This window comes from Podarcis muralis, chromosome 2 (genome assembly GCF_964188315.1).
Source record: "Podarcis muralis chromosome 2, rPodMur119.hap1.1, whole genome shotgun sequence".
Lineage (NCBI taxonomy): Eukaryota > Metazoa > Chordata > Lepidosauria > Squamata > Lacertidae > Podarcis > Podarcis muralis.
Window position 1 is genome coordinate 42,189,182 of NC_135656.1, and position 25,623 is coordinate 42,214,804.

The following is a 25,623-nucleotide window of genomic DNA, read 5'->3' on the forward strand; positions in this document are numbered from 1 at the left end:
TATGTATTCAATTTATAATTTTTTCAATTTTTCTAATATTTTTCATTCCTTGAAGATGGGTATGTATATTCCCATATTTTCCCTCTCAACAATAGATGTTATAGCATCTTTGCAATGTCTAGTTTTCATAGTTCGGTGTTTTTTTAAAAAAATCATGTGATCTAGTGGGGGTTCTTTGAAAGCATTTATTGCCTGTTCTTTATGTTTTAATATGACACTGATTATTATCCCCTCTTTCACAGTTGCAAACTTTGATCCAAGTACTTTCAGTTTAATGAGATGTGAATTCTGTGGGGCTGGCTTTGACACACGTGCAGGATTATCCAGCCACGCCCGAGCTCACCTGAGGGATTTTGGAATCACTAACTGGGAGCTCACCATCTCACCAATTAACATTTTGAAGGAGCTACTAGCCAATTCATCAGAATACCCTATGCTTCAGTCTGCACTAGGAACAGATCCTTCATCGCCAAATCAGGAGAGAGAGATGCTTGGGTTTGGGCCCTGCAAAAGCACGACCCCCATATCTGAATGCAGCATTTCACAATCACCTTTCTCCCCGTTCCCTCCTTCCTGGGGAGATGAGCCCATGCAGCCCTTCAGAGATGGTAAGCAGAATTTCAGAATTTTACATGCATCCTGGAAACAGTACTTATATTAGTAAGCGTGCTACCTCCTTAACCCTGCCTGGTGATAACCTTTACAGAACAACCTGAAGGAAGTGATGGTGATTATTATGAACTATAGTGATAAGCAGAGGTAAAACACAGGATTCAGACATTTCCTAGGAGCCCATGGAGAGGAAGACATCTGGATGTTCCAGGGAGAGGATGGATTCTGAGGTCCATCTTTCCTTCCATGAATGTGTTGAGTGTCTAATTGAGATGTCATGCAGTGGCCCAAGTCTTCCCAGAAGTCATAGACTGGTCTAAGTCCTACTTCAGGGAAGGCTTTTTGAGATAAAGGAGTGTATATATAAACACACACGTCTCAATAAAAGACAAAGTGTGGGAGCAAAGAGAAGGAAACAAAAGTGTCAAAGCCTAAAACTGGTGTGTGGGTGGGAATGAGAAAAATATTGGGTGGAAGTGAAGATGAAAGAGGAACAGAGCAGAAAAAGATTGAGTCAAAGAAGAATGTATAAAAGGGGGGGAGATCGAAGAGAAAATAAATAATGATAGTTTGTTAAGTGAGAGGATTGATTCTATGGGAAGTGGATGTGTTAACCAGGACCACATAGGAATGCATATGAGTTGGGTAACATTTTTCTTCCTGACCTCCTAGGCAAATCACCAGACCGATTTTTTAAGCAGCCAGTCATAACTTGGGTGCTCAGGTTTTGCACCCCTGATGAAAAAGTAGACTGCAGATCAAAAGTAATGACTAATCTCTCTCCCATCTGTAGTAGGAAGTGTTCAGTTATTTTCTCCAGTCATAATATGAAGTTTGCCTCAAAATCTGATCTAAATCTAAAACAAATAGGAAAATACATCATGTTGCCATGTCATATCCTTACCATCTGGCTACATTTCAGGCCAGCCTGTTCTGACCTAAGTTGTCTAACTGTGACAACTTAGGTTCTTACTATTAGATTTTTGTCTGTACAGCTTGTCTACTCTGGGCATGGTTCTGAGGTTTTCTCACTGGAAAAACTTTCATGGTGCAGAAAGAGACTATAATAAAGTTGTCATGATGTTACTTAAACGATAAACCGCTTCACATACACAGTTCTACAAGGGTATCATTACTTTCAATCTCCATCCCATTCCTATTATTTTGTATTCTTTAAGCTTTATATAACCAGTATTAAACCATTTTCGGCCAGTAGTCTGAACTTCGTTCATTGATTTGAAGAATTGATGGATACTGTTACATTGTAAAAAGGTAAAGGTACCCCTGCCCGTACGGGCCAGTCTTGCCAGACTCTAGGGTTGTGCGCTCATCTCACTCTATAGGCCGGGAGCCAGTGCTGTCCGCAGACACTTCCGGGTCACGTGGCCAGCGTGACATCGCTGCTCTGGCAAGCCAGCGCAGCACACGGAACACCGTTTACCTTCCCGCTAGTAAGCGGTCCCTATTTATCTACTTGCACCCGAAGGTGCTTTCGAACTGCTAGGTTGGCAGGCGCTGGGACCGAACGACAGGAGCGCACCCCGCCGCAGGGATTCGAACCGCCGACCTTTTGATCGGCAAGTCCTAGGTGCTGAGGCTTTAACCCACAGCGCCACCTGCGTCCCATTACATTGTAGGCGCATGGTATTTAGCAAGTGACATATTTGTGATCTGTAATACTAACGAAGGTAGAAAATAGATTTCTGCATAGTTTCTTCTATAGGACTTGGAATGTATTTCTGATCCCAAATCCCATCTTGTCTATGCTGTTTACTGAAGTCTAAAGAAAAAGGTGTGAGTGTGCATTGCCACAAAGTCGCCTTGGTGTTAAGGAGCCGATACAAGTCCTCCTATCTGTGGAATGGCATTTAGCAAATGCAAGGAATGCCAAATGGCAGATTCAAAAGGAATTTTGCAGGCATTGCTACACTGTGAAATGAAGAAAAGTTATATGTTTGGTTCCAGGAATGGTCTGTAGGCACATAATGCCTATTCACAGTCAAGCAGTTCTTGCCCTGTGAGCTGCCTGGATGAGAGACTGCTTGGAAGCCATAAGTAAGTCACCCTTTAGAAAAGGAGCAGGGTATAAATGCAATAAATAATCAATTAACATGTTTACTAGCCCTCAATATATCATTCATTATATACAAGCTGCCAGATGGACGTTTCTGCAAATAAATGTTTTTATCTAAAAAGCAACGGATGGGAATAATGGTGTGCATTTCTAACTCTTATGAGGTAATCTATACTAAGAACTGTGAAAAATCAGCAGTTGGCTTTGCAAAGTGGAGACATCATGTAGCTAGAAAATTTGCCTAAACACACAAACAACTGTCAGAAACTGCATATGGTGTCATCAGCATGCACATACCTATTAATTTACCTATCAATTTACTTAACATTCTTGCAGTACTGAGGACAGCAATACAGCTTATAGGAAATTATGGTGGAGACTGTAACGGAAAGCTGACTGCAGAAAAGTATCATGCTGTGTTATGGGAAACCAAACATTCATGGATTTCTGTTGCTAGTCAAATGCATTAAGGTTAGCAGTGACATGAACAAAATCTTTGATGCCTTGTCATTCTGGATGCATTCAGAAATGAAATAAAACAGCTAAATTGGCATTACTTACTCAGATTTAAGTTCTAGTAAGAGAGAAGGGTACTGAAAACAAGGTAGGGAATGTGGACCAAAAAATTACTGGATGGCTTCATAACCTTTTCCTGACTTGTGGAAGAAGGATTGCAGAATTCAGTGGTGCCAAGATCACTATGATATAAAAAGAAAAAGAAAAACCTCCAACAACTTCCCTTGATGGGAGCACGTGCAAGTCTTCATCTCAAAAGGTGGTTGCATTTGTACATCATGAAAGGAACAGGTATTGGGTGCTAGACAAAGGCCAGGGGATTCTCAGATCTGTGTATGTCAAAGATGTGTGGCCATTCAGATATTGCTGGACTATAACTCCCCTAATCCCTGACCTTAAAGGTAAAGGGACCCCTGACCATTAGGTCCAGTTGTGACCGACTCTGGGGTTGCGGTGCTCATCTCGCTGTACTGGCCGAGGGAGCCGGCGTACAGCTTCCGGGTCATGTGGCCAGCATGACTAAGCCGCTTCTGGCGAACCAGAGCAGCGCACGGAAACGCCGTTTACCTTCCCACCGGAGTGGTACCTATTTATCTTCTTGCACTTTGACGTGCTTTCGAACTGCTAGGTTGGCAGGAGCAGGGACCGAACAATGGGAGCTCACCCTGTCCCAGGGATTTGAACCGCCGACCTTCTGATCGGCAAGTCCTAGGCTCTGTGGTTTAACCCACAGTGCCACCCGCGTCCCTATCCCTGACCTTAGGCTATGCTAATTGAGGATGATGTAAATTGGAATGCACAGCATTAGAAGGGAAGGCCAAAGAAGGAGTGGCTGCAGCTCTGTCTCCTGTAAAAGCTGATTCCTCCCTCAGAGTGAAGCTGTAATCAGAAATAAAAGCTGCCAGTCAGGAACATGGTCATCTGAGGACATATCTTTATATAAAACCTTCTGGTGCTTCTGCTTTCACTACTATAGGCAGCTGTGGAAGATGATCCTCTAAGAAGAAGAACGATGTAACTGCTGCATACTAACAGCCAATATAGAAAGTAGTTTAGCCTAACCTGACTACAGTACAGAGAAAAATGGCAGCATTTTCAGACAGCAGTTACATTATAGCTTTATTATGTAAAATATGGAAATACAATGAGACTAAAGTGACTAGGAAGATGGAGTCTGATGTTAGTGAAGAAAGCAACTCTAGAATGTTTTGCTTCTCCTCATGAAAAATACTAGGAATTTATTCTCTTCTTCAGCTCAGTTTTCAGTAATATGTTGAACAGCTGGGTTTTTATGTAGGCAAAATGGAGATCTAGTTTGAAACCAATGCTAGCCTGCAATTAGAAAATTATAGCTCATCCTTTACAAATCATTATTTATCTTAATGCAAATGCCTTTTGCTGTAAAATATTATGAGTAGGACTCCACTGAACTTTATGCTCTCTCTACTTTATCTGTATCCATAAAATACAGACATCTCTATATTTTCAAGGCCTTACTAAGCCAAGCAACACCACAAAGAACAAGATAATTTTTTATTATTATTTAAGCAAGTAGCATTGGTAGATTAGATTTCTGGTAGGCTTTTATGTACTGTAATTTGGAAGTCTGGGGAAATCTCCCATTTGGATTAACCAATTCATTATAAATCTTGGGGTAAAGTGTTCATTGGATTCCTAATACATGCCCAGAGTGTATAAACCCTAGAAACATGGGGAACAATGTTCCTCTTCTTAAGAAGTGGTTTCTTGTGGGGTATTTTTGTTTGTTTGTAGATAGCGAAGGTTTTCAAATATAGACGTTGTGAAAGTTCAACATTAAGACACTTCTTTTTGGAAGCTAATTGTTCATAGGCTCAAATTCATTTTGTAACCTTAGCAAAGAAAAAGAATGAATTTGTGATTTTAACCATTCTTTCCCTCCTCTCTGTGTGTGGCAAAAACACAGACCAGCATTGTGTCACTCTGTCTCTATCTCTGCATTTTTTTGCCAACCACTGGAAGGTCATGTACAATGAAACTTAACTGCCATGCTTTCTTACTCCCCTGCTTTCTTACTCCCCAGCCACCAGTGACCTAAACCCTTCATGGGTATATTTTGAGGCATGTATTTCAGATATCCCCTAAATCTGCATACATAGATGGCTGGGTCTCTAACTCGTGCAAAGTCTATAGATTCCAAAGAGGCATGGACCTTGTTTTGAATGGCATGTGGGCTAAAAGCATCTTCGTCATTTTTTATTTTATCATCTGGACTTCCTATTCTTAATGCTGACCCTAAACTGTAGCATTCTGGTTTTAGATAATTTCATCTAACCGAAGCCAATTAAAAAATTTACCTCTTTTTTCAGGGAGGGTGTCAATTCTCACAATGAGATAATATATTTTCTAGAACTCTTGAGTTGTTACTATTGATAAAATACCTTTCTTTGGCAACAGGAAGTGAATCAACAATTTTCATAGCTTGGTAAAAATGTTGTAACAGTGCTGAAGACCCAAGAAAATTACAGAATACAAGGTTGGATCAGTGCTGTTAAAACATACATAGTCTATGAACCCAGCCTGGCCCACAAAGTATATTCTGTCCATTCTACAGCTGCTAAAAGCGTATGCCATTATAGAAGAAGGAAAGAGGACCCCTTCCTAACAGTTTTATTAAAATCAGTTGTCACTTTTTTATGCACCTAGTGCTGTTGAAGAAAATCCATTATTTGCCTGCTGAAAGGCATTTCCTTTTTTTCTGTCTCTAGGCATTTGCTTAGTGATGAATTCAACCCCCAACTCACATTAGTGGAGATGAAAAATATATGAATACAGTTACAGAGAAATGAAAATTTAAATATAGGAATAGAAAATTTAGACAAATGTGAAATAGGGCTTACACCCAGATACCGTAAGTGGGATTATGATTGCAACAAAAGAGAGGAGATATTTACATTGCATTTCGCTTTCAGAAAAATGGTCTTCTGATTGAAATATTTCTCTCCCTTATCTTATGGCTCAAAAGCAGCTTTACTCATCCTGAACTGATGGAGAGGACGTTGGATTTTAAGCACACTTTCGTGTATATTTATTCTTTTTGAGATGGTTCATCTTTCTTAATCTTAAAAACAGAAGGGAAAATCTGTTTATTAGAAGAGGTGCAACTGAAGCAAGGAATAAAAAACCAGGATGGAATTTACTCTGTTCTATTAAACTGTCACCTTTCTTTGTATCTATGACCTGGGCCCCTCCATTACAAATGGGTTTGGAGCTGAAAAAAGCCTAACTGCAATGCAAGGAAGTGTCCAAAGTGCCAAATCTGATTGGGATTTAAGGGAAGACAAGTCTTCTTTAGGCAGTTGATACTTATAAGTGGATCTGAAGGAAACCCTGTTTTCTCAGCCTTGAGATAAAAGGGGCTTTTCATAAATTACAACTTATTTATGTATCTGTTGTAGTTTTTAAAATATGTTGTATTTCGATTAATCTGTTATCTTGCTTTGCTACCTACACAGGAGCAATTGCTGTTTAACTAGTATATAGATTGAGGTTGCAACTGTGACAGCTATATCCTCCACCACTTCAGTGCACTTGAGTCATTTTGTAGTTTTGGGCTAGAAAACTGTGGCCATTCAAGTAAAGTGGTTTTGCAGATGATGAAATAGAAAAAAATGTTTTTAAAACTGTTCCTTAAAGATGCAGAGCGTTTTTATACACCTCACGTTGCTTGTCTGGTGTGAAGCTCTTTATCTCTCTTTCAGCAGTATTATTCTGAAGGCGTTCTGGCCACAGAGTGCATCTTCCTCTCTTGGTTTTTTGTTTTTCCCACCTGCCCACTAGCAAACTCGCCCCCTCTCCCTTTCTGCCTCCAGCGTCCTAGCTGTGGCCAGGAGAGTTAGGTGCTCTACTGCTCTCGTCTGCTGGAGCCTTAAGCGCGCGGCTTCCATCCTTGCTGGCTTTCCTTTAATCGGTCGTTCGATGGTGGCGTAGTTTTGCCTGGACCCGTACCCTGATCGCTTCGTGCTTTTCGCTGCATCTCTCTGGGCCTGTGGATTCCTCCTGGTTCGGCTGGGCCGGCTTCTCTTGGGTGGACTCGGCGCTCGACTACTCCACCTGATCGCACTCAGTTGGAGTCTCGGCGCTCCGCCGCCCCGCCTGGCTGCCGCCCCGCATGTGCCGGACCCAAGATGGCGGCCTCCACCCCCTCGCAGCCCAAAGCGACAAAAGCGGTGGCGGCGCCGCGGCCCCGAGAGGATGAAGCGAGCGCGGGTCCTCCGCCCGAGGCCGGTAAGTCCCCGGAAGGCGAGGAGGAAGACATGTCCGTCAGGCAGGAGGGCCGATCGGGAGGTGTCATGCTGGAGACCCGCTTTTCCTTCCTCGCCCCCCCTCGCCCGCCGCCTCCGGGGCAGCCCGGTCTGCGCCCTCAGGGATCGCGGCGCCTGTCCCTTTCTGGGGGTGGCGTGAGGTCGGGTTGGGTGGCTGGCAGGAGGCAGCGCCTTGCTTCTCCGAGCCGAGTCCGTGGTAGCTTTCCTGTCAAGGCCTGGTAGCCCGCGGCTCTCCTTCTCCTTCCCCGCCAACGGGGCGCCCGGGTATCTCGGCCGTGCCTTCCCCGCTGGTCAGCATCCTTTCGGCCGCCTCCCGTTTAGCCTCTGCAGCACCCGGAGCCACTGGCCAGCGCCTGTCACGTCTGGTCCGCGCCCTCCGGCAGCAGCTGGCAATCGAAAGTGAGACATTTTTTTAAAAAAAATAAAGCATCTTTTGTCCGCTGCGAGAACGGGAATAATCCACATCGAGGCAAACCAGCTCTCGTTTCTTTTGACTTTCTAACCTCCCTTGTGGATACATATTATTAAAGTGAATTTTGAAAATCCTGAAAAGAATGTTACTGACTCTCGTCTAAAGCCCAAAGTAAGACCAAGAATGGGTTGTATTGCAGTATGAGAAATATGCATACCTAAAACATAGGTTGGAAATTATTTATTTTTTAATGCAATAAGTTATCTCGTGTCTGTTTTGGCTAGCCAGCACTCTGAAGGTCGGAATGGCTGGTTTCTGTCTTTTAATCTCGCCAGTCTAGTAATATAAACAATAGAAAACAGTAATTCTGCTTTAACCTGCGTTTCTGATTGCCTACTTTGTTGTATACTTAAACTATTTTGAAGAATCAAAAAAAAAAAAAAATGTAGCTGATATTATCTCTGAATTATAGTGAATTTGTCCAGAAAACAACAGTTGGGATCAGTCTTACTTAGGCGAAGATTCCCTATTCTGCTTATCTTCCCCATCCCTATTTTCTTTGCAGTTTGAGCCTATGTGTGTCTATTCAGAAGTAAGTTATTTATTTATATTTACATATAGTATTACAATTATATCCTGCCATTCTTCCAAGGAGCTCAGGATGGCATACATGGTTCTTTCTCTCTCCACTTTATAAGGCTAGTTTAGGTAGGCCAGGCTGAAAGAGTGTGACTGGCCCAAAATCACTGGGTAAGCTTCGTGGCTGAGTGGAAATTTGAATCAGAGCCTCCACAGTTTTATTTGGACACCACAATCCCATGCTGATTCTCTGTAAAAATAGCTCTTCCCAGGGTAAGGGTGTTAGGATTGAACCTTCAGAAATTTTCATTGTCTGTTTTGGGCTAAATGACTTTTTGTAATGCTACTGTAGTTCTTTTCACAGTACTGTATCTGTTGTTGGATCAGAAGAGATTAGTTTACACTTGGCTCCTTGTCGGAAACAGTTTTATATAATGTTATGTCACTGTCTTGCTCTGGCAAAAAATGATTCCCTGTATTGAAAATATTTATACCCATTTTCTTTTGTTTGTAAATACTGGTTTCTTCATCAATACAATTTCCCCCTGCATCTGTTCTGGGTCCTTGTGTGTATAACTACTGTAAATGCCACTCAGTGTGGTGCTTTGTCCTGCAACTGAAAAACCCTGCAACTAGAAAATAACTAATTGGTGGTTTAGCTGATGTGTGACGATTGTTATTGTATTAATCTAAGGAATTTGCTTAGCTCATCCAACAGACAGCGAGTAACCAATGTTTTCTGTCTTCTTATCTAGCAAGACAGACTTGTTTATTACAATCATGCCTTAAAATGCTAAAACCATTAAAGGCCATTAGTGTTAGTTCATTTTTTAGTGAATTAGTCAAATTGTAATCCTAGACACACTTAATCTGGAAAAAAGTCTCATTGAACTCTGCAAGACTTAATCATTTGCAGGAATTAATCGTTTTTTGCTTTTCTTAACTGGCACTATGAGGCAAATGTATGGTGCTTAATCTCTTTGCATTATTAATTTTCCAGCTCAAACCCCATATTCTCTTTTATATTTTGGTAGTTATGGCTTCTGAGGAAGAAGAAGAGATGGTCACTGCAGAGATGGGGTCACCAGCCCTCCAGAAGAAAAGTTCTCTGGCTGGGTCATTAGACCATATTCCTAACAGAATAGGAAGCTCACTGTCTCCTGAACCTTCTAGCAATAAGGCAGATTCCCAGGATTCCAAAAGTGAGTCTGTCTTCTGTTGAGGTTGCTGCTGAGCCTTGTCCATGGTGTATGTGATGGTGACAGTCCCATTAGGTGGCTTTAATGCAGATCTGAACCCTTTGATTATCACTTGTTTTACAGAGTGGTGTCACTGCTTATAATTTACACTGTCTCTTGGTGAAATAATTTGAAAGGTTTCATGACTAACAAAAGTATTGTTCACATGAAAAAATAGCAAAAAGAATTCAGTGTGTTTCAAAAGTTTGCAATGTTTGTGTTAAATACTGAGAGTTTAATAAAATGTTTCTTTTTCAATATGTGGTGAATACAGTATACAGTATTTTCCATATTATTATTTTTTGGCTTTATGTGAAAGTACATTGTGAGGAACAGCAATGAGCTTACCAAATAGCTAATTAATGAACATATTCAAATATGATCTACCAACATTATGTACCATTATTGATTTGGGGGTTGGGGTATTTATCCCATTGCCTGTTACAGTGTACAGCCAAATAGCCATTTTGTGGTTTTTCTTCATTTTAAAGGAAATGTAGAATATATGCTGTGAGGGATCCTAACTTTCTGAGTTAATATTGTAATGCTTTTGAAACCAAGAAGAGATAAATATTTCTGATTTCAGCTTTAAAATGATCACAAGTAGCCACTTGGTATAAATATTATTTAAAGCATTTTTACTCTACTCTGTGGCTGCAAAGGCTCACAGCTTACAGTCTAGAAGACACAATACCAAAGGAAAAATGAATGAGGAAGGAAGAGAAAAATGAGGAAATTCAGGCATCAATTCTTAAGGTTACATTGTAGCTCTTATAATGACCAGCTGAGATGGAAACAATTCAGGGAGAAGAGGGGTCTGATAAAGCTGGTCTCTCAGCAGACAATCCAAGGCCCTCCTATATTTACCTCTGATGGAATAGACTTCATTGTTTTTGACTGTATTTGGGTAGGAGAATCAAGCCGTGATACTTGAAATGTTACTGAAAATAATAATTATAATGTTTTGTGAGCAAGGAGACTAAAGGGGGTATTTATAGTGTGGCTTTCACCGACTTAGCTTAAGGCGCATGTCATCAATTTTGTGTGAGAACACAGGTCAAAGTGATGGTTGCAGGGCGGACTAGTAGTTGTGATGCTGATTTTTGCAGAAGGAATTTGACCATCAAGCACTTAGTGAAGTCATCTGTTGCAAAAGAAAGAGCCAGTCTATTTAGCGAGTCCAATGCTAAACTGATGATACCTGGCTTGTTTATGGAGCGGGGTCCAAATCAAGATAACGTGGTGTGCGCTTGTGCTCTACTGACTGGTAGCAAAGGCAGTGTGGGGTTAAGCTTAACCTTGTCTCAATAAGTCACTCTCCTCTTTCCAGCACCAAACCTCACAACATGTGAGGTCTGTGGCGTCTGCTTCGAGACCCGCAAGGGCCTGTCCAGCCATGCCCGTTCTCACTTACGTCAGCTCGGTGTGGCTGAGTCTGAGAGCAGTGGAGCCCCCATCGACTTACTCTATGAACTGATGAAGCAGAAGGGCAAAGTGGACAGTGGCCCCATCTCTCCAAGTCTTAGCAAAAAATCTGCTTCTCCCAAAGAAGGGACTGCAGGGTCCTCACAGCCGACACTGCTGCCTCCCAACAAAGCTACGGAACGGCCGCAAGAGGCACCTATAAACAAAGCAATCAAATGCCCTCCAGGTTTCACCCCCAAGAATGTTGCCCAGCCAGGATCTCCCATACTCAAGAAAGTGACACCTGCTCTGCCTGGTTCTCCTCTGCCAAAGACCCCCGAAGACAAAAGCCCCAAGCTACCGCTGAGCCCTCTGCAGAGTTCTCCTAAAACACAGTGGTCACAACCGGAGGAAGAAGGCCCCTTAAATCTAAGTGAGTCTGTTTGATGCTGATCCTGCTTGTGAACAGGAGAGCTGGCTTGCAGTTTGCTGCTGCAGGGAGCTCTTGTGTTTCACATTACCTTGTAGCGTGAACCAGTGTAGGGCTGCCCACCCCAAGGCACATTTTACACCTATTGGCTCTGCACAGGCTGCTTGCTTCATTCGCACATATGGCATCTTGCATACACAACAATAAAGGAAGGGCATAGAGGACTTATTGCATAAGTTTGATCTCCTGCAAAAGTGTCCCTTCCTATTTCTAGAACAACTGATGAACTTTCACTGTGATCCTTTAGTGTTGTCCCGAAGGGTTTCTTCCCTTCTCTGAGCTGGGTGAGCAGGAGTTTTTAAAAATTATTATTCCTAGGCACTTTTTTTAGTAAATCTCTTTTCCCAAAAGCGGAAGTTTCCTCAACTGGCTCTTCCCCGAAACCCATCTCTAAGAGGGTCAGTCATATTTATTTTATTCATTGGATGGGCCACAAAGCCTTCCCATGTGTCTTTTTGATTTGTGCCTGGAGATTTTTAAACTCACTAGTGAAAGTAGGGATGTTTATCTCTTGAAGGGAGAACAACTATAGACACTATATGTTTCTTTCCAAAGCTCTGAGTGAAACTTTTTTCAGAAGAAAAGACTGAGAGACCCTCTGAGATCTTCTGCATAGCTGTTCATTTAAAACCAAAATTCTTAGCAATCTTTCAGAATAAAGAGCGAGGAATTTAGTGCTCTCAGGACCTAATTAAAAGCAATTTCTGCTGCATCTGAGCCATTGCTTCCCCTGTTGTACATTATCTGTTTGCCCTTCTTCTCAGGGCCTATAGTAAGGCTTGTGGACTTGCAGCTGATGTTGGAGTTTGGAGACTAACGTAATCTGTGCTTCTTTTGGGCTATAATATTCAACAGTGTTTTCTATTAAAGCTGGCAGAAATGGCACAAGCCACCCAGTATCCCTGCTTCAGTCTTGTACAGTGTTCTCTTGCATTGGAAGGAAATAATAGAAAATCAGCACTGCTTCTGCCATTTCAGTCCTTTTTAAAAGCCGTTTTGCTGCTGTTGCTGGCGAAGGAGTAGTGAGTTCTCACTTGGTGTGATGAGGCAGAGGTAAGGAGAATCGTAAAGAGAGGGGAATTTTCTGGTGCGCTTGGCTCAAGGTACCAAGGCCAGTCCTATCTGGGGGTGGGGAAAGCTAACAGTGCACAAGGTGTGGTATCGTCTATTGATCCAGCAGCAACAAAGTCTTCAGCATTAGTTGTAAGGAAGTGTTGGATGACATCCTGACCTGTCCACCCCACAACTGAGTTCCTGCTTCTTTCATGAGGGAACCTTCAATTCAAAAGCCCCTTTTCCAAGTCCCGTTTGCCTTCTTCTCTAACTGCATTGTCATGGGCCGCAGATTCTTAACATAATATTGTGGTGTCAGTTGAGCACTGGAGTCCTTAGATATGTTGTGATTCTTCCTCAAGCATACAATTGAAAAACAGTTGCTGAGAAAGTCAACACCATTTATACAGCTGCTTCCCATTCCCATTTTGAGGTGTAATCCATTCCTAAACATAACTCTTTGCCCCAGGCATTGATATTTTACCTGCACTTCATATTTTTGAAATTGCTGCGAGAACCTTTGCTTTTATTGTTCTTTGCTTTTATTGTTCTTTGCTTTTATTGTTCTTTGCTTTTAGGCTCTGCCTTGGCTGATAAGATTTTGAACTGTTTCATCCGGTCAGTTGTATATGAAAGTGGAGGTTTATAACCAACAAACTTTGCAATTTTCTAGATAGCTTACATGACTTCTTTGAACATTCCTGGGAATTTGAATTTGCTTGTGACGGAAATTGACATAAATCTGCATGAACTAAAATAAATTCTTAAAGTGGCAGTTCTGCCCTCATTGAGTAATAACAGCTGTCAATTCTGGGTTCAACCCATTTCTTCCTAATGGCTTATACCACATGCTGCTGGACTTTGTAAGAGTCATAGCACTGAAAACATCACTGCTGTCCATCTTTATTTTGAAATCAAATCCAAAGCTTAATAGCGGATCGAATAAGCTTCATGGACCTTACAGGCATGAGAAACAATTACAGTTTGGAAAGTGTTGTATTTAACATTGTGCCATTGTTGGGGATGACCATTTACATTAAGATTCTTCAGTCTGAAGGATTGAAATGGTAGGCAAAAATGCAAATGCTTTGGACCTCTTAAATTGACGGTTTAATTTTTTAAGTCACTCTTTCTGTTTGCCACATTGCTTTTCCAGCATGAACCCAGCTGGCAGCCTGAAGCGTTGCTCAGTCTGGGACTAGGGCTGTCTGACACTCTGCAGTTTTTGACATTGCTGTTTTCAAAAGTTACTGGTGTCTGAAATGCCTGATGGTTTAAGCTGAGATGGAAAAGGCTTGAGCATCATGTTTTCAGGAAAAAGAGTGTTTGAAAACTTGACCTGGGCCACTAAAAGGAAATCTGGTTAAATGCAAGTCTTCTGAGAGAAATTCTGCTTAACTGTTAAACCAGCATCAGTGGGTACAGATGAATAACTTGGCTTTGCTTTAGAGTTGCTTGCCAAATCCTACTAGGAAACCACTTTACCACTTCTGGAGTGAGAAATGGGGCCTTTAGAACAAAAAAAGGAGCAAGGTCCTTTTCAGGTTGTAACGGGTACTTGAGACACATCAGTTGTGTGATCGTATCTATTGTGATCAATGTGTTCTTTTTTCCGCAGCTGTAGATAGTGACTCGGGCAGAGAAATTGACTGCCAGTTATGTGGTGCCTGGTTTGAAACCAGAAAAGGGCTGTCGAGTCACGCTAGAGCCCACCTGAGACACCTGGGAGTGAGCGATCCAGATGCTAAAGGATCTCCTATTGATGTTTTAAATGATCTCATCAAAAGCGAAGACTTCAAAGGCCGCCCTCCCTCTCTCCTCCATAGCGAGAGAGAAACATTAGGGGAGACTGGGAGCTCTGATGGACCCAGCCCAAAGAGCACAGCTACAGCAGCGCCTGCCACAGGCATGAAACAAGCACACGCACCAAGGCCTTTGGGCAAACAGCCATCTGTACTCTCACCTCACTCCCCTCCACCATCCAAGAAGTTGAAGCCACATGGCCACAGGCTGTCAGCTGCGGCCAGCCTGCAAAGGAAACAGGGTCTTTCTTCCAGTGCGTACTGGGCAGCAGATGCTGAGATGGCTCCACTCAATCTCTGTAGGTTCTATCAGCACTGGCTCCTGTCCCCTCCTCTTCCTCTCCCCCTTCCTAGTCTTGTTTATGTGACATGGAGCTGTACGCTTAGAAATCCAGGCCCCTTGCCATTTCCTGCCACCATGTCCAATAAGCAGCAAAGGGTTGGGGAAGCAAGCATTTTGGCCCACATGCTTTTCTTGCAAAGCTTTTTCTGAAATGTATACTGCAGCTTTTCCAGCTGGCCTGTGCGTGTGCTGAAGTTAACTCTTCCCTGTCCGGGTATTTTCTCCACGGTTAGATCTTGCTCCAAATGGATGGCATCTCCCTGTCCCAGATAGGAGAAGTCTATATGGTTGCTCTTCAGTTAAGAGTATCACAAGACAAGTGTGGATTCAATCTAATCTGCTGCAGATGGAAGGGGAATTAATTAAGCAGTTTGAAGGGAAGAGTGTGCAATCTTACATAGCCTGAGCCCTTTGGTGGCCATTGGTTTGAAATTGACTGCTGCATTTTTTACAGCACTCATTGGCTTTGTTTAACGTCAGCAAAATGCTCAGTACTGATGTGTTTCTCCATGGCATTTAATGTCTTAGCAGTTACAGAGCAAGGAAGAAGATTGCTTCTGCCAATTACAATTTTACCAGGGCTTTAAAGTGGCACTGCGACCCATTTCAGAGATGGAGGTGACAACTGCCTCCAGGTGGTGGGATTCCAGCTATTTCCCTCCCTCCCTCAGTGCAGGGAGAGTAGATGAGACCAGTCAAAGTGGTGATCTGCATACTGCTGGCTTTAAAGCTGTTAAATAGCCATGGGCACCCCATCTTGAATGGTGCGTTTCACCCCTTTGCACTAGCTGCCCTGCATTACCTAAAGGAGGCTGCATGGCTCAAGCTTACGGTGGCAAATACAGAGCACTTGGTGGTTCTTCCCCTGACACACATTGGGAAATGAGTCTTCTCTGAACTTCCTGACAGGGAGAATTAAGGCATTGAATTCTGGGATGGGAAAAGGTATTCAGCATTTCTCATTGTGGGATTTCCTATTCAGCTGTACAGCAAATGTACTTTCATCCCGACGGGTGGCCCTTCGTTTTGAAGGAGACAGTGGGATCATGGAGAAGAAACTGGCCTTCGTGCCCGATTCCTTGCACGCACATGATCATCTTCCTTTGAAAGCTTGATCAGGGTGCGAAGGAAAGCACACAGCTTCTGGGATACCTCCTCGCTAATCTCATGACATAGGACCAGCCATTCTCAGCATTTTTTATAATTTGGCAGCACCTGCTCTTCACTGTCTCCTGTCATGTATCCAGTGTCCCCTGCTCTGACCACATCCTACCCCAGCTTTCATGCTTCACAGGAATTGTTGGTGGTTTGTTTTTTCCCCCCTTTGGCCAATCTTGTTAAGGTATCAGCTTTGTCTTGTGTGAATTCCTTGTGCTATGTGCCTGCTTCATACTGCCTTGTAAGGGAATAACCTAGTTGGTGTCCACGTCACATCCTGCTCCCTGCCCAGTCCCTTTTTCAGCCTCTGTAATGGCCTGTCTCTCCTCTCCTCTTTCTCCTCAGCCTCTGGAGCAGAACCTGTGCGGGATATCAGGTGTGAGTTCTGCGGTGAATATTTTGAGAACCGGAAAGGGCTCTCCAGCCATGCCAGGTCGCACCTCCGCCAGATGGGGGTAACTGAGTGGTATGTGAATGGCTCTCCCATCGACACCCTCCGAGAAATCCTAAAAAGGCGAGCTCAGCCTCGGACCAGTACCTCCAACTCCCCAGCACAGGGTCAGAAATCACTTGCTCTCTCTGTTCTTGGAGGCTCCCTGGAGTCACGCGGTCCAGGGGAGAGCCATGCGCCTCCCATGCCTAAGAAGGCACAGCAGCCAGGGAGCCCTTTGGGGCACTCTCCTACCTCTTCTCCCCCAACTGCTAGAAAAATCTTCCCTGGGCTTTCTTCTCCCTCTTTGCACAAGAAACTGAAACAAGATCAGCTGCGTATGGAAATCAAGCGGGAAATGATGTCTGGGGGACTTCATAATGATTCACATCTATCTGATAGAGCTTGGTCACCACGAGAGGAGATGTCCCCACTCAATCTCTGTAAGTGTTAGCAACAGGGGCTGTATGCATAAGCCTTTGGTGATGGGCAAAAATGCATGTTGGAATGGGTGTGAAAGTGAAGAATTGGGAATTAGGGCTACATGATATTTTTTTCTCAGTAAACAGGGTGCTGCTGTCTAGTAATCAAGATCTCAGGTAGCATCAGCTTTATGCTCATGCATTCCTGCCTGAGATTCTGAGAGCTTGTGACCATGTTGTATGGATTCCTTGTAAGGTTGTAATTAGCAATTGGCCTTAGTACAGTGAGAAACTTTCTGTGTTTCCTGATTGGCAAAATAAATGCAAATATTCAGATACTCCTGTCTCCAAATGTGTAGTCACTCTAGACCTAACAGAGTGTTGAGAAGCATGCTAGCTTCAGGCATGGAGGACCCAGACCTGGAACCTGTTCGGCCTTTAAATTAAATGGGTGGCTTATCAGATATAAGTAGTTCATTTTGTGTGTCTGTTTTGAAAAGCACTGCAGAAATAAATAAGAAGGTTGTGAGAGGTGCATGACTGGTTGTTAATTACTTGCCTCTGAGTGTAAAGCATTCTCTGAGCATGTTGATTTGTCTTTTGCAGCCTCTCGTGCTGACCCCGTGCGGGATATTCGGTGTGAGTTTTGTGGTGAGTTTTTTGAGAACCGGAAGGGGCTCTCCAGCCATGCCAGATCTCACTTGCGCCAGATGGGAGTAACTGAGTGGTCAGTCAATGGCTCCCCCATCGACACGCTACGAGAAATCATAAAGAAAAAGAACAAGCCGTGCTTGATCAAGAAAGAGCCAAACACCATGAGCATTGAGCTTCCACAGCCCATGGGGGAGGATGGAGCTGATCCTAAATCCCCTGGGAAAATGCTGCAGCCCATGGCCTTGTCCCCGCTGGGCGGGAGGACTGGGAAACCACACCTTGGTCGGGAGGTTAGTCTATCACCACTCAAGTCACCAGAGGGCTTCTTGGCACCACTCTCCACTAAGCGCCCGCTGCCAGATGAGCGGCTGAGCGGCCACAGTGAAGTGAAGCAGAAAACCTACATCCAGACGGAATTGCCATTCAAAGCCAAGCATGTGCATGACAAGCCCACTCATACATGTAAGTGCAACTCCAGAAGGGGGGAAGGGATAAGGTTGGGATCCTGATAAAGCTCGGTATTCTATTTCAGGGCTTTCCCTTATGAAATTGAGTTGCTTTCAGGCTTGTTGGGGGTGGGAGGGTAGAAGCAACAGTGTACATATGGACCTTATATAAAAGGTATTCCACTACAGCCTTTAGAAAAACCTTTTGATGCGAGGCAGCGTCCTGATAGGTAGGGTTTTTTTTAACATGTAGTGGGCTTAGAGTTAGCCAACAACCCTGGTGTAGTACGTTGCCTCTTCTCCTTCCCTGGTATCAGCTAGCCTTTATGCATCCTCTGGCTGGTAGAGAGTTATTTCATTATCTTTAGGGACTCAAACATTGGGCAAATCAGTAAATGGTGTAAACTTCCATGTCTTCAGCCATATGGCCAAAGTGGGCAAAGGTATGCATCTTGCCTATTTATGGGCAAAGGATTCTGGGGTTTGGTTTACTTGACTTGTGGGCTACAGGTGATGGCAGTGCTTAGAAGTTTCAAAGTGGGCTTTTCAGGCTGTTGGTATCGATCCCTGAGGATCCTTTGTGGGAAAATAAGAGTAGTGCCATGGAGCAAATAAGTCCTGGTACTCCACACTTGAACTGTTACTGCTTAAGTCCTTTACTGAAGGTTTTGCTCAGTCTAGCTCCCTGCCATTTCTGCTCCCAGCCACCGAAGCCTGCTGTGAACTGTGTGGCCTCTACTTTGAGAACCGCAAGGCGCTGGCCAGCCATGCTCGTGCGCACCTCAGGCAGTTTGGAGTGACTGAATGGTGTGTGAACGGCTCCCCAATCGAGACTTTGAGTGAGTGGATCAAGCATCGTCCCCAGAAAGCCGGAGCCTATCGCAGCTACATCCAAGGTGGGCGGCCCTTCACCAAAAAGTTCCGCAATGCATCTCACGTGCGCGACAACGATGCTTCTGGGAAGAGGGCTCCCCTGAGCCTGCAGGCAGGCAGCCCTCCACTGGCGAACAGAAGCCTCGGTGGGGAGATAGTGCCCAGTGAGCCTAGCAAAGCTGTGGATGGTGGCAGTGGCAGTGGCGGCAATGGTGGTGATCGACCTGCAGTCACGTCACCTCTGTCGCTGGTAAAGATGGAGGAGCATCAGCAGCATAACATAAACAGTGAGTCATTTCTTTTTCAACACAGGGCCCATCTGGGTACAAGGCTTTCTGGGCAGTCGGAAGGCCTTCTTGAGGCGGCGGCTGTATCTTCCTGGGGGGTAGGAGTGGTGGCAGTGAATGTTCAGGCACCAATCTAATTTCTCAGTGTTCCCAAATTATTCATTGGCCCCAATGCTTTGGGTAGCTTCAGCTAAGGGCCTCAGAGAAATTCCTCAACAGACTGGCATGTAAAGATCTTAGTCATGAGGAGATGCTCAGCATGACAATGCTATTCCTGTAGCTTCCCCACTCTCCCGCATGACTTCTAGACTTTCTCCTGCCCCACCTTTCTTTTTTTCATAAAACTGTTTTCACAAAGTTCCTTTTTCATTCCAAATACAGCACAGCCAATGCTGTTTCTATATCCCAGCATCCTTCCCGAAACAAATTTCCCCCCCTGTTTACTAGAGTTTGAACGGAGGCAGGCCAAGCCCGTTGAGGCTCCTCCACCTCGAGAAGAGGAGATTACTGATCTGCAGCAGAAGGTTGAAGAGGTCCGCCAGCCAACTCCCAGAGTGAGACCTGTGCCCTCCTTGGTTCCTAGGCCACCACAGACCTCCTTGGTGAAGTTTGTGGGCAACATCTACACGCTGAAGTGCAGGTTTGTGCCATTGTTCCATTTTGCTAATCCCCTTTTCTGCAGTGAAATTTGAATGGCTTTATAGTGTGGGCAGTTTGCTCTTAAACCTGTTATAGGCAACAATCTTCTTGTACCAGGCCTCTGGGAGGCAGGGCAAGAGATGGGCAGGCAACCTCAATTCCCACACACCCCTTTCCCACATTCTACTTTTGGAGGGTTTCCCTATGCGCTTCGAGATGAGCAAATCTTCAGCTTGCTTCAAATAGACTTTTGTGTTCTCTTTGTGCAGGTTCTGCGAAGTGGAGTTCCAGGGGCCCCTCTCCATCCAAGAGGAGTGGGTGCGGCACCTCCAGCGCCACATCTTGGAGACTAACTTCTCCAAGGCCGATGCTTTGCGAAGTGGGACCGATGTGCCTGCGGCACCACCTGTAGCCGAAGCCCAGTAGCAAAGCTCTTAGGAAGCACCAGCATTCCAGGGTTTCTCTCTTACCTTTCCAAATGAACAAGATTAATGGTTATCAGAATGGGGGTGAAAGCAGTATTTGACACACACACACACACACCCCGTGCTCCACAGCTTTGCCCGCCTGTAGACTTAACTTGGATTTTGGGTGGGGCGGAGAGTTCGCAGGAACAGTCCCAGAGTTTGAGCACTAAATTAACAATGCTGTTTTTAATGGAGATGCTCCTTATTGATGGAAATGGTATTCCAAACTGGAGCTCGCTTTTATCTGCACAAAAGTAAAACGGAAATTTTCTTGTCCTTCAAGTGAATGCAGGTTTCTCCAAAGACACACACACTTGTTACAGGGAGGAAACATGGACTTGCTCTGTTGCAGTTCAGGCTGTGAGAGATGTGATGGTGAGAATTGTGAATATGAGGTTCTAGTGAAAGTTGTGAACACGAGGATTTGTTTGAGGTCAGACACAAGCAAGTTGGGAGGGTAGACACAGAGCACTTTGTTCTGTGGGGAAAGCTGTTGATTCTGTATGTGACTATAGAGTTAATGTATGTTTGACTCCTTAGGTGACAAGTCTTTAGTTTCTGTAGACGTTGGATCCTGTTGTGCATGTTCACGTTCCCTAACTGTGTAATGGAGGGCCTCAGTCCCACCTGCATTGAAGGGGAAATCATGGACTCTTTGACCCATATACATTTCCCCTTTCCATAACTTCCCAATGTCACCTGGTTATCCCCATCTGTTTCATGTGGGACCCTGTAGGGAATTCAGCTCTGCCACATTATGGCAATGAGAGTTTGGCAAAGTAATATGGATTTTTCCTGTCTTTAGCCTTGGGCTGAAGAAAGGGTAATGATGTCCCATAGATAACCTCTGCCTGAAATCAGGGATGACATGTCCTTCTGGACAAGCAAGTCCTTTCCAAGGGTACCTGAAGAGTTTGGACTTCTTGCGGGTGGAGGGGCCTCTATGTTTCTCCTTTTTAGCAAGAACTTGATGCAGTTCCCAAACCAGCAACAGTAGGTCCTACTGGAATTTCTGCTTTCCTGTTATTTCTCACTGTTGCTGTCCTCGTCTCTCTTCATAGAACCTCAACTTTTTAAACTCTAGTTTTGTGTAGAAATAACAAGCATTCATTTTTATTTGGATCCCAGGCTGAGCAGAGTCTGGAGGCAAATTACCTTTTAACTTTTTCAATGGGCATATTCTGGTTATTACTGTACCTAGGAATATGTATATTAGATTAAACCTGTTCTGGAAACAAAAGGAGAATCCTGAGTGTGTGCTTTTCTGGTTGTATACTTACGTGGAAGGTGGAGAATGTGTTGTGGTTTCTATAGAGAGGTGTCCCAAGAGCTGCTAGTGGATGTAGAAGCTGTTTCCTGGAGAAACCTTAGGCTCTATCACTCCAGGATAAACTGAAACTAGCAGACTCACTGTCTTGGTAAGGTGTACTTTAAAAGTGTATTGGTGTATAAGCTTTTTTAAAAATTTGCTTTAATTTTCCCGATGTTGAATGTATTTCCCACATCTCACCTCGTCTCTGGCAATACAGTCTGAGACCCAACCCATACAGGACTTACGTAGAACAGGTACTGAAATCCTTGTATCAAAGTGTGTCATCACTGTTGCGGGCGCCTATTCTGCCCTGTACAACTTCTTCCTCTGTTTCTGATTTTTAAAACAATTTCTTTTTATTTGCTTTGGTCTCCCATAGCAGGCTGAGCAGCAGTCCTGTTATGAAACCAAAGTCACAACTCTAAGCTTTTTTTTATTCAGCACCTACAATACAGAAGAATGTCCCAGCACAAGACAGTGTAACAGCATCACCATTTGTCGCACTGGGTTCCTCTTAGACCAAAGCAGGCGTTTAAACCTTGATTTCAGTCCAGGCATTCAGTATAAAGGTATGTGGAAATCCTGCAGCACAGAATGATGCATTGGTGAGCAAATTCCTCACCATATATAACTGGGCCAGTTTCCAGAGCAGGGACTAATATGACAATATAGTTCCAAATATTACATAACTCCCTGTGCTAAGAGCTGCCTTCCCAAAACTGTGTGTGGAGGGTGTTATTACACCTGTCACTACTTTAAATTAAGGGGTAGCAATAGCACCATAGCTTTCCAGCTAGCTTCATTCTGACTGTCCTGAAAAATGGAATGAGAAGTGAGTAGCACAGTGTGTCTTGCATGCAACCATCCCTATTGCTTTCTTTTAATCAAAGGCCATGAAGGATGCATGCATGGTTGATTCTGCCTTGTTTCCATTCCCTCTCCCATCTGAGATGTGTTCTTCCTTAGCATCATATCTGATTGAAAAGTATTCCATAAGAGTGGTAGCAGGGAAATGCTGCTTGGCAGCTACCATGTGCCAAATACTATCCATGTTCCCCCTGCCTATTAACTTACCAGGAAAGCATTACACCTCTGCTTTTCATTGTACAGTGGTTTTCACTTCTAAGTGCATTAAAGGCAACTGAAAGCATCTAGCTTAAATAATTGGCTGCTTGGTTCAAATCAATATGTATAATCCAGCTCTCCCCTTAGGATTGTCAGAGTGCTGCAGTGCCCTTGGTCACCCCAACAGACAGATTCGCCTCTAAGGCAGTGTAGTGACAGCGTCCATTAGCCATCTTGTCTCCTGACCAGGCTGCGTAGTACACCTGTCTCCTCCACCCCCTCCTGATCTGAGATACTGTCCCTCCTGCATACAACTCTTGATCCTAAACATTGTGAAATTTATTCAGAGTTCCCTCTATGATTGGACCCTTTGTGTGTTAAGTTCATGTCTCATCTCAAGTCACTTAGCCTTCCTTCAAGTTCTTCATTGTCATTCACTTCCAACTCTGAGCCTTACCTTCAGCATTGTAGCCTCAGGCCTCCCTGTTCCTCAGATTTCTTGTATCTTGGGACTTCTGCTACCACCTGTCCCCAAGGGAGGTTCTACTCTCCTCCAAACTGACAACACCCCCCTTCCTCACAGAAGTAGCAATGCAAGCTGTTTGGTTCCTTGAACAACTTGAATTGTATGCTGCCACATTAACCCAACCAATTAATGCCAGAGGTTTCACTGTCTAAAGCACAATACAATCAGTTTGGTTAAGCAGTTGCAGTATTTTTAATCTACTGATAGGTTCCCCAGTAAATTGGTTAGCAGACTGTAAGGGGGAAAGCGATACTTTTAATAATTAGCTTAGAACTGCAGGCAGCAAGCACCATTTTATAAGAAGCATTCTCCCTTATGACCAGAAAGAATGCTTCTTTTAAGATGTTTGATATCATGTATGTGTGCATCATCTTTAAAACAAAGCATGCCTTTTGCTTCAGGGATATTGTTTTTACAAATATGCAAATTTTCATTAATTGATTTAATCAAGTAAAACTTGTATAGCCAATTAGTTTACATTTATTTAATTGGGTTGCATTTGCAACTTTGGAATCTTTCAAATTGATTCCTCCCTTTTGCCAGTACTCTTGATATTCTTTTTTTGGAGTTGAGCCAACTACGTGTTCCTTTGAAAGGGCCTGCCTCACTAATAAAGTTTGATGTTCCAGTAGGAAAAGATCTTATTCCTGTTAGAGGGTGGGGTTTTTTTGCTAATTATTATACTGTACAAGCTGGCCTTTATTATGTTTGTTCCAGGAGGCATTGCAGTCAACCTTTTATCAAATTATCTGTAGATGGGAATAAAACTCTTGAATGCCTTATCTTAAAGGGGCAAAGCCCATAAATTATGCAGATTTAAATAGTTGAGAAGGGAGATCACAGGGAAATATGGAATTTTCTGTGAGACAGTTCAGGACCACATTTTTTTCTGAAAAGGCTGAGTCTGCGCTACTTACAGGTGTGGGGGGCAGAGAAGTTACAGCATTATGTTTGTTTAGCCAGGGAGCATTATGCTCATTCCGTCCCTGCAATCAGATATTGATATAGCCTGTTTCAGACCATTTCCGATGGGTCTTTAATAACAATTTCACCCTCAATTGCACCGTAAAATGTTGGACATGATGTTTCCATTTTCTCCCATCTTCAAACAAAGGAACAGACATAGGAAACTGACTTAGACTGAGACCATCTAGCTCAGTAGTGTTGTCTACCAGGAGAAGCTTGGAACCTTTTGCAGGCAAAGCAGATACTCTACCACAAGCTAACGTTGTGATACGAATGTTGTGTTTTTTCTCATCTTGTTAAATGAAGTAAAAACAAGGGTGTTAACTGAGGTAGAGTAGTAGTTAATGCTGCATTGTGGCATGGTAGGAGACAATGTTAATATCACACTCTAGCAACTTACATGATTAGCTATACTTGGAAATCAAACTCCTTAATGAGTCTGTGGCAAGGTCTTGGTTTTTTGCTAAGGCTTGTACTTTATCAGAAATCTGAGAATATCCCTTCCCAGTTGTCCTGATGGAGATAAAGATCTTCAGTGAGCCCTTAGCTTAAGCCCTCTTCAACACTAAAGGACCCACATAATCAAGAGGCTCTGCTCTTCTTTGGGTGCAGGAAATTTCATCAAGGATGCCAGACTCCTGAACAGTAGAGTACTTCACCTGGGAGAAAAATTCCTTGTAGGCTGAAGCTAGAGGCTCGTAGACACAATACTGTACAAATTTCTGCTATAATCTACATTAATGGAATAAAAGATGAACATAAACCAAGGGACTAGGAATGACTTGCTTGGTCTCCTCCACTGGAGTCAGGCCATTATGGCATTTGCAGCAGCTCTGAGACCCTGCAGGAGAAAGATGAAACAAAAACCTGTTCATACTAACGGAGCCACGAGGCAGGAGATCTTGCAACAGCTTAAACATAGGCCAATTTGTTTTTAAAGCTTTAGGAATTACTATTTTCTTCAGCACACCAAGGACAATAGAAGGGTTGAGTGAATGAAATAGTTTCAAACAATTTAAGGCTATGCATAAATTTGTTAGTTCACTGTTGATACTTGGCTGTACAGAAGAGGATGAAGTTGGGTTTTGTAGAAAAGAGTTGACATTGGCACAGCCTACTAAAATACAAGGTAAAGGTGCTAGCATGCATGATTAGAATTGTGTTCCAGCAGTGGTGCCAATCTAGTAATGTAAAACAATTATCAGAGTCTAGGCCGAAAGGATTAAAGTCAGGAAATCTGCCCTTAGAGAAAGCCACCAGTAGACTGATAATGTAAGTAAAGCAGGATTTTGTTTAGAAACAAAATACCAGTATCTGAGAGATTGCTTCATACTATGGATCAAGCCTAGAGCATATTCAGAAGTTTGGGATCATAAGCAGGGCAACAGCTCAAATGCCATGCCAACTAATGGATTCTTGGAAAGTCATGATCTAGAGTTTGTTACTTACCCAGGGCTGCTTAATAGTGCCTACAAAAGTGCCTTGCTATGAGTATTAGCATCATGTGGTAGATGTTTTATTCTTGCCCTCAGCATTATTCTGTATGTGCAA

General features: G+C 43.5%; 1 protein-coding gene across 12 annotated transcripts in view; it reads left to right on the top strand.

Moving 5' to 3' along the window:
- WIZ (WIZ zinc finger) overlaps positions 1-21,449 on the top strand; it is a 65,720-nt gene extending 44,271 nt beyond the window's left edge. For 5 of the 12 annotated variants that reach the window (XM_077924337.1, XM_028717216.2, XM_077924339.1 and 2 more), the window contains exons 5-13: positions 243-608; positions 9,532-9,699; positions 11,066-11,572; positions 14,301-14,783; positions 16,331-16,858; positions 17,444-17,953; positions 18,642-19,097; positions 19,479-19,737; positions 20,006-21,449. In XM_077924337.1, coding sequence (XP_077780463.1) covers positions 243-608; positions 9,532-9,699; positions 11,066-11,572; positions 14,301-14,783; positions 16,331-16,858; positions 17,444-17,953; positions 18,642-19,097; positions 19,479-19,737; positions 20,006-20,162 — 3,434 coding nt within the window. In that variant the 3' untranslated portion in view covers positions 20,163-21,449. Of the gene's footprint in view, positions 1-242; positions 609-9,531; positions 9,700-11,065; positions 11,573-14,300; positions 14,784-16,330; positions 16,859-17,443; positions 17,954-18,613; positions 19,098-19,478; positions 19,738-20,005 lie in introns of those variants that run through there. The other 7 variants (XM_028717211.2, XM_077924340.1, XM_077924341.1 and 4 more) reach the window with 7 other exon arrangements.
- The last annotated feature ends 4,174 nt before the right edge of the window (positions 21,450-25,623 follow it).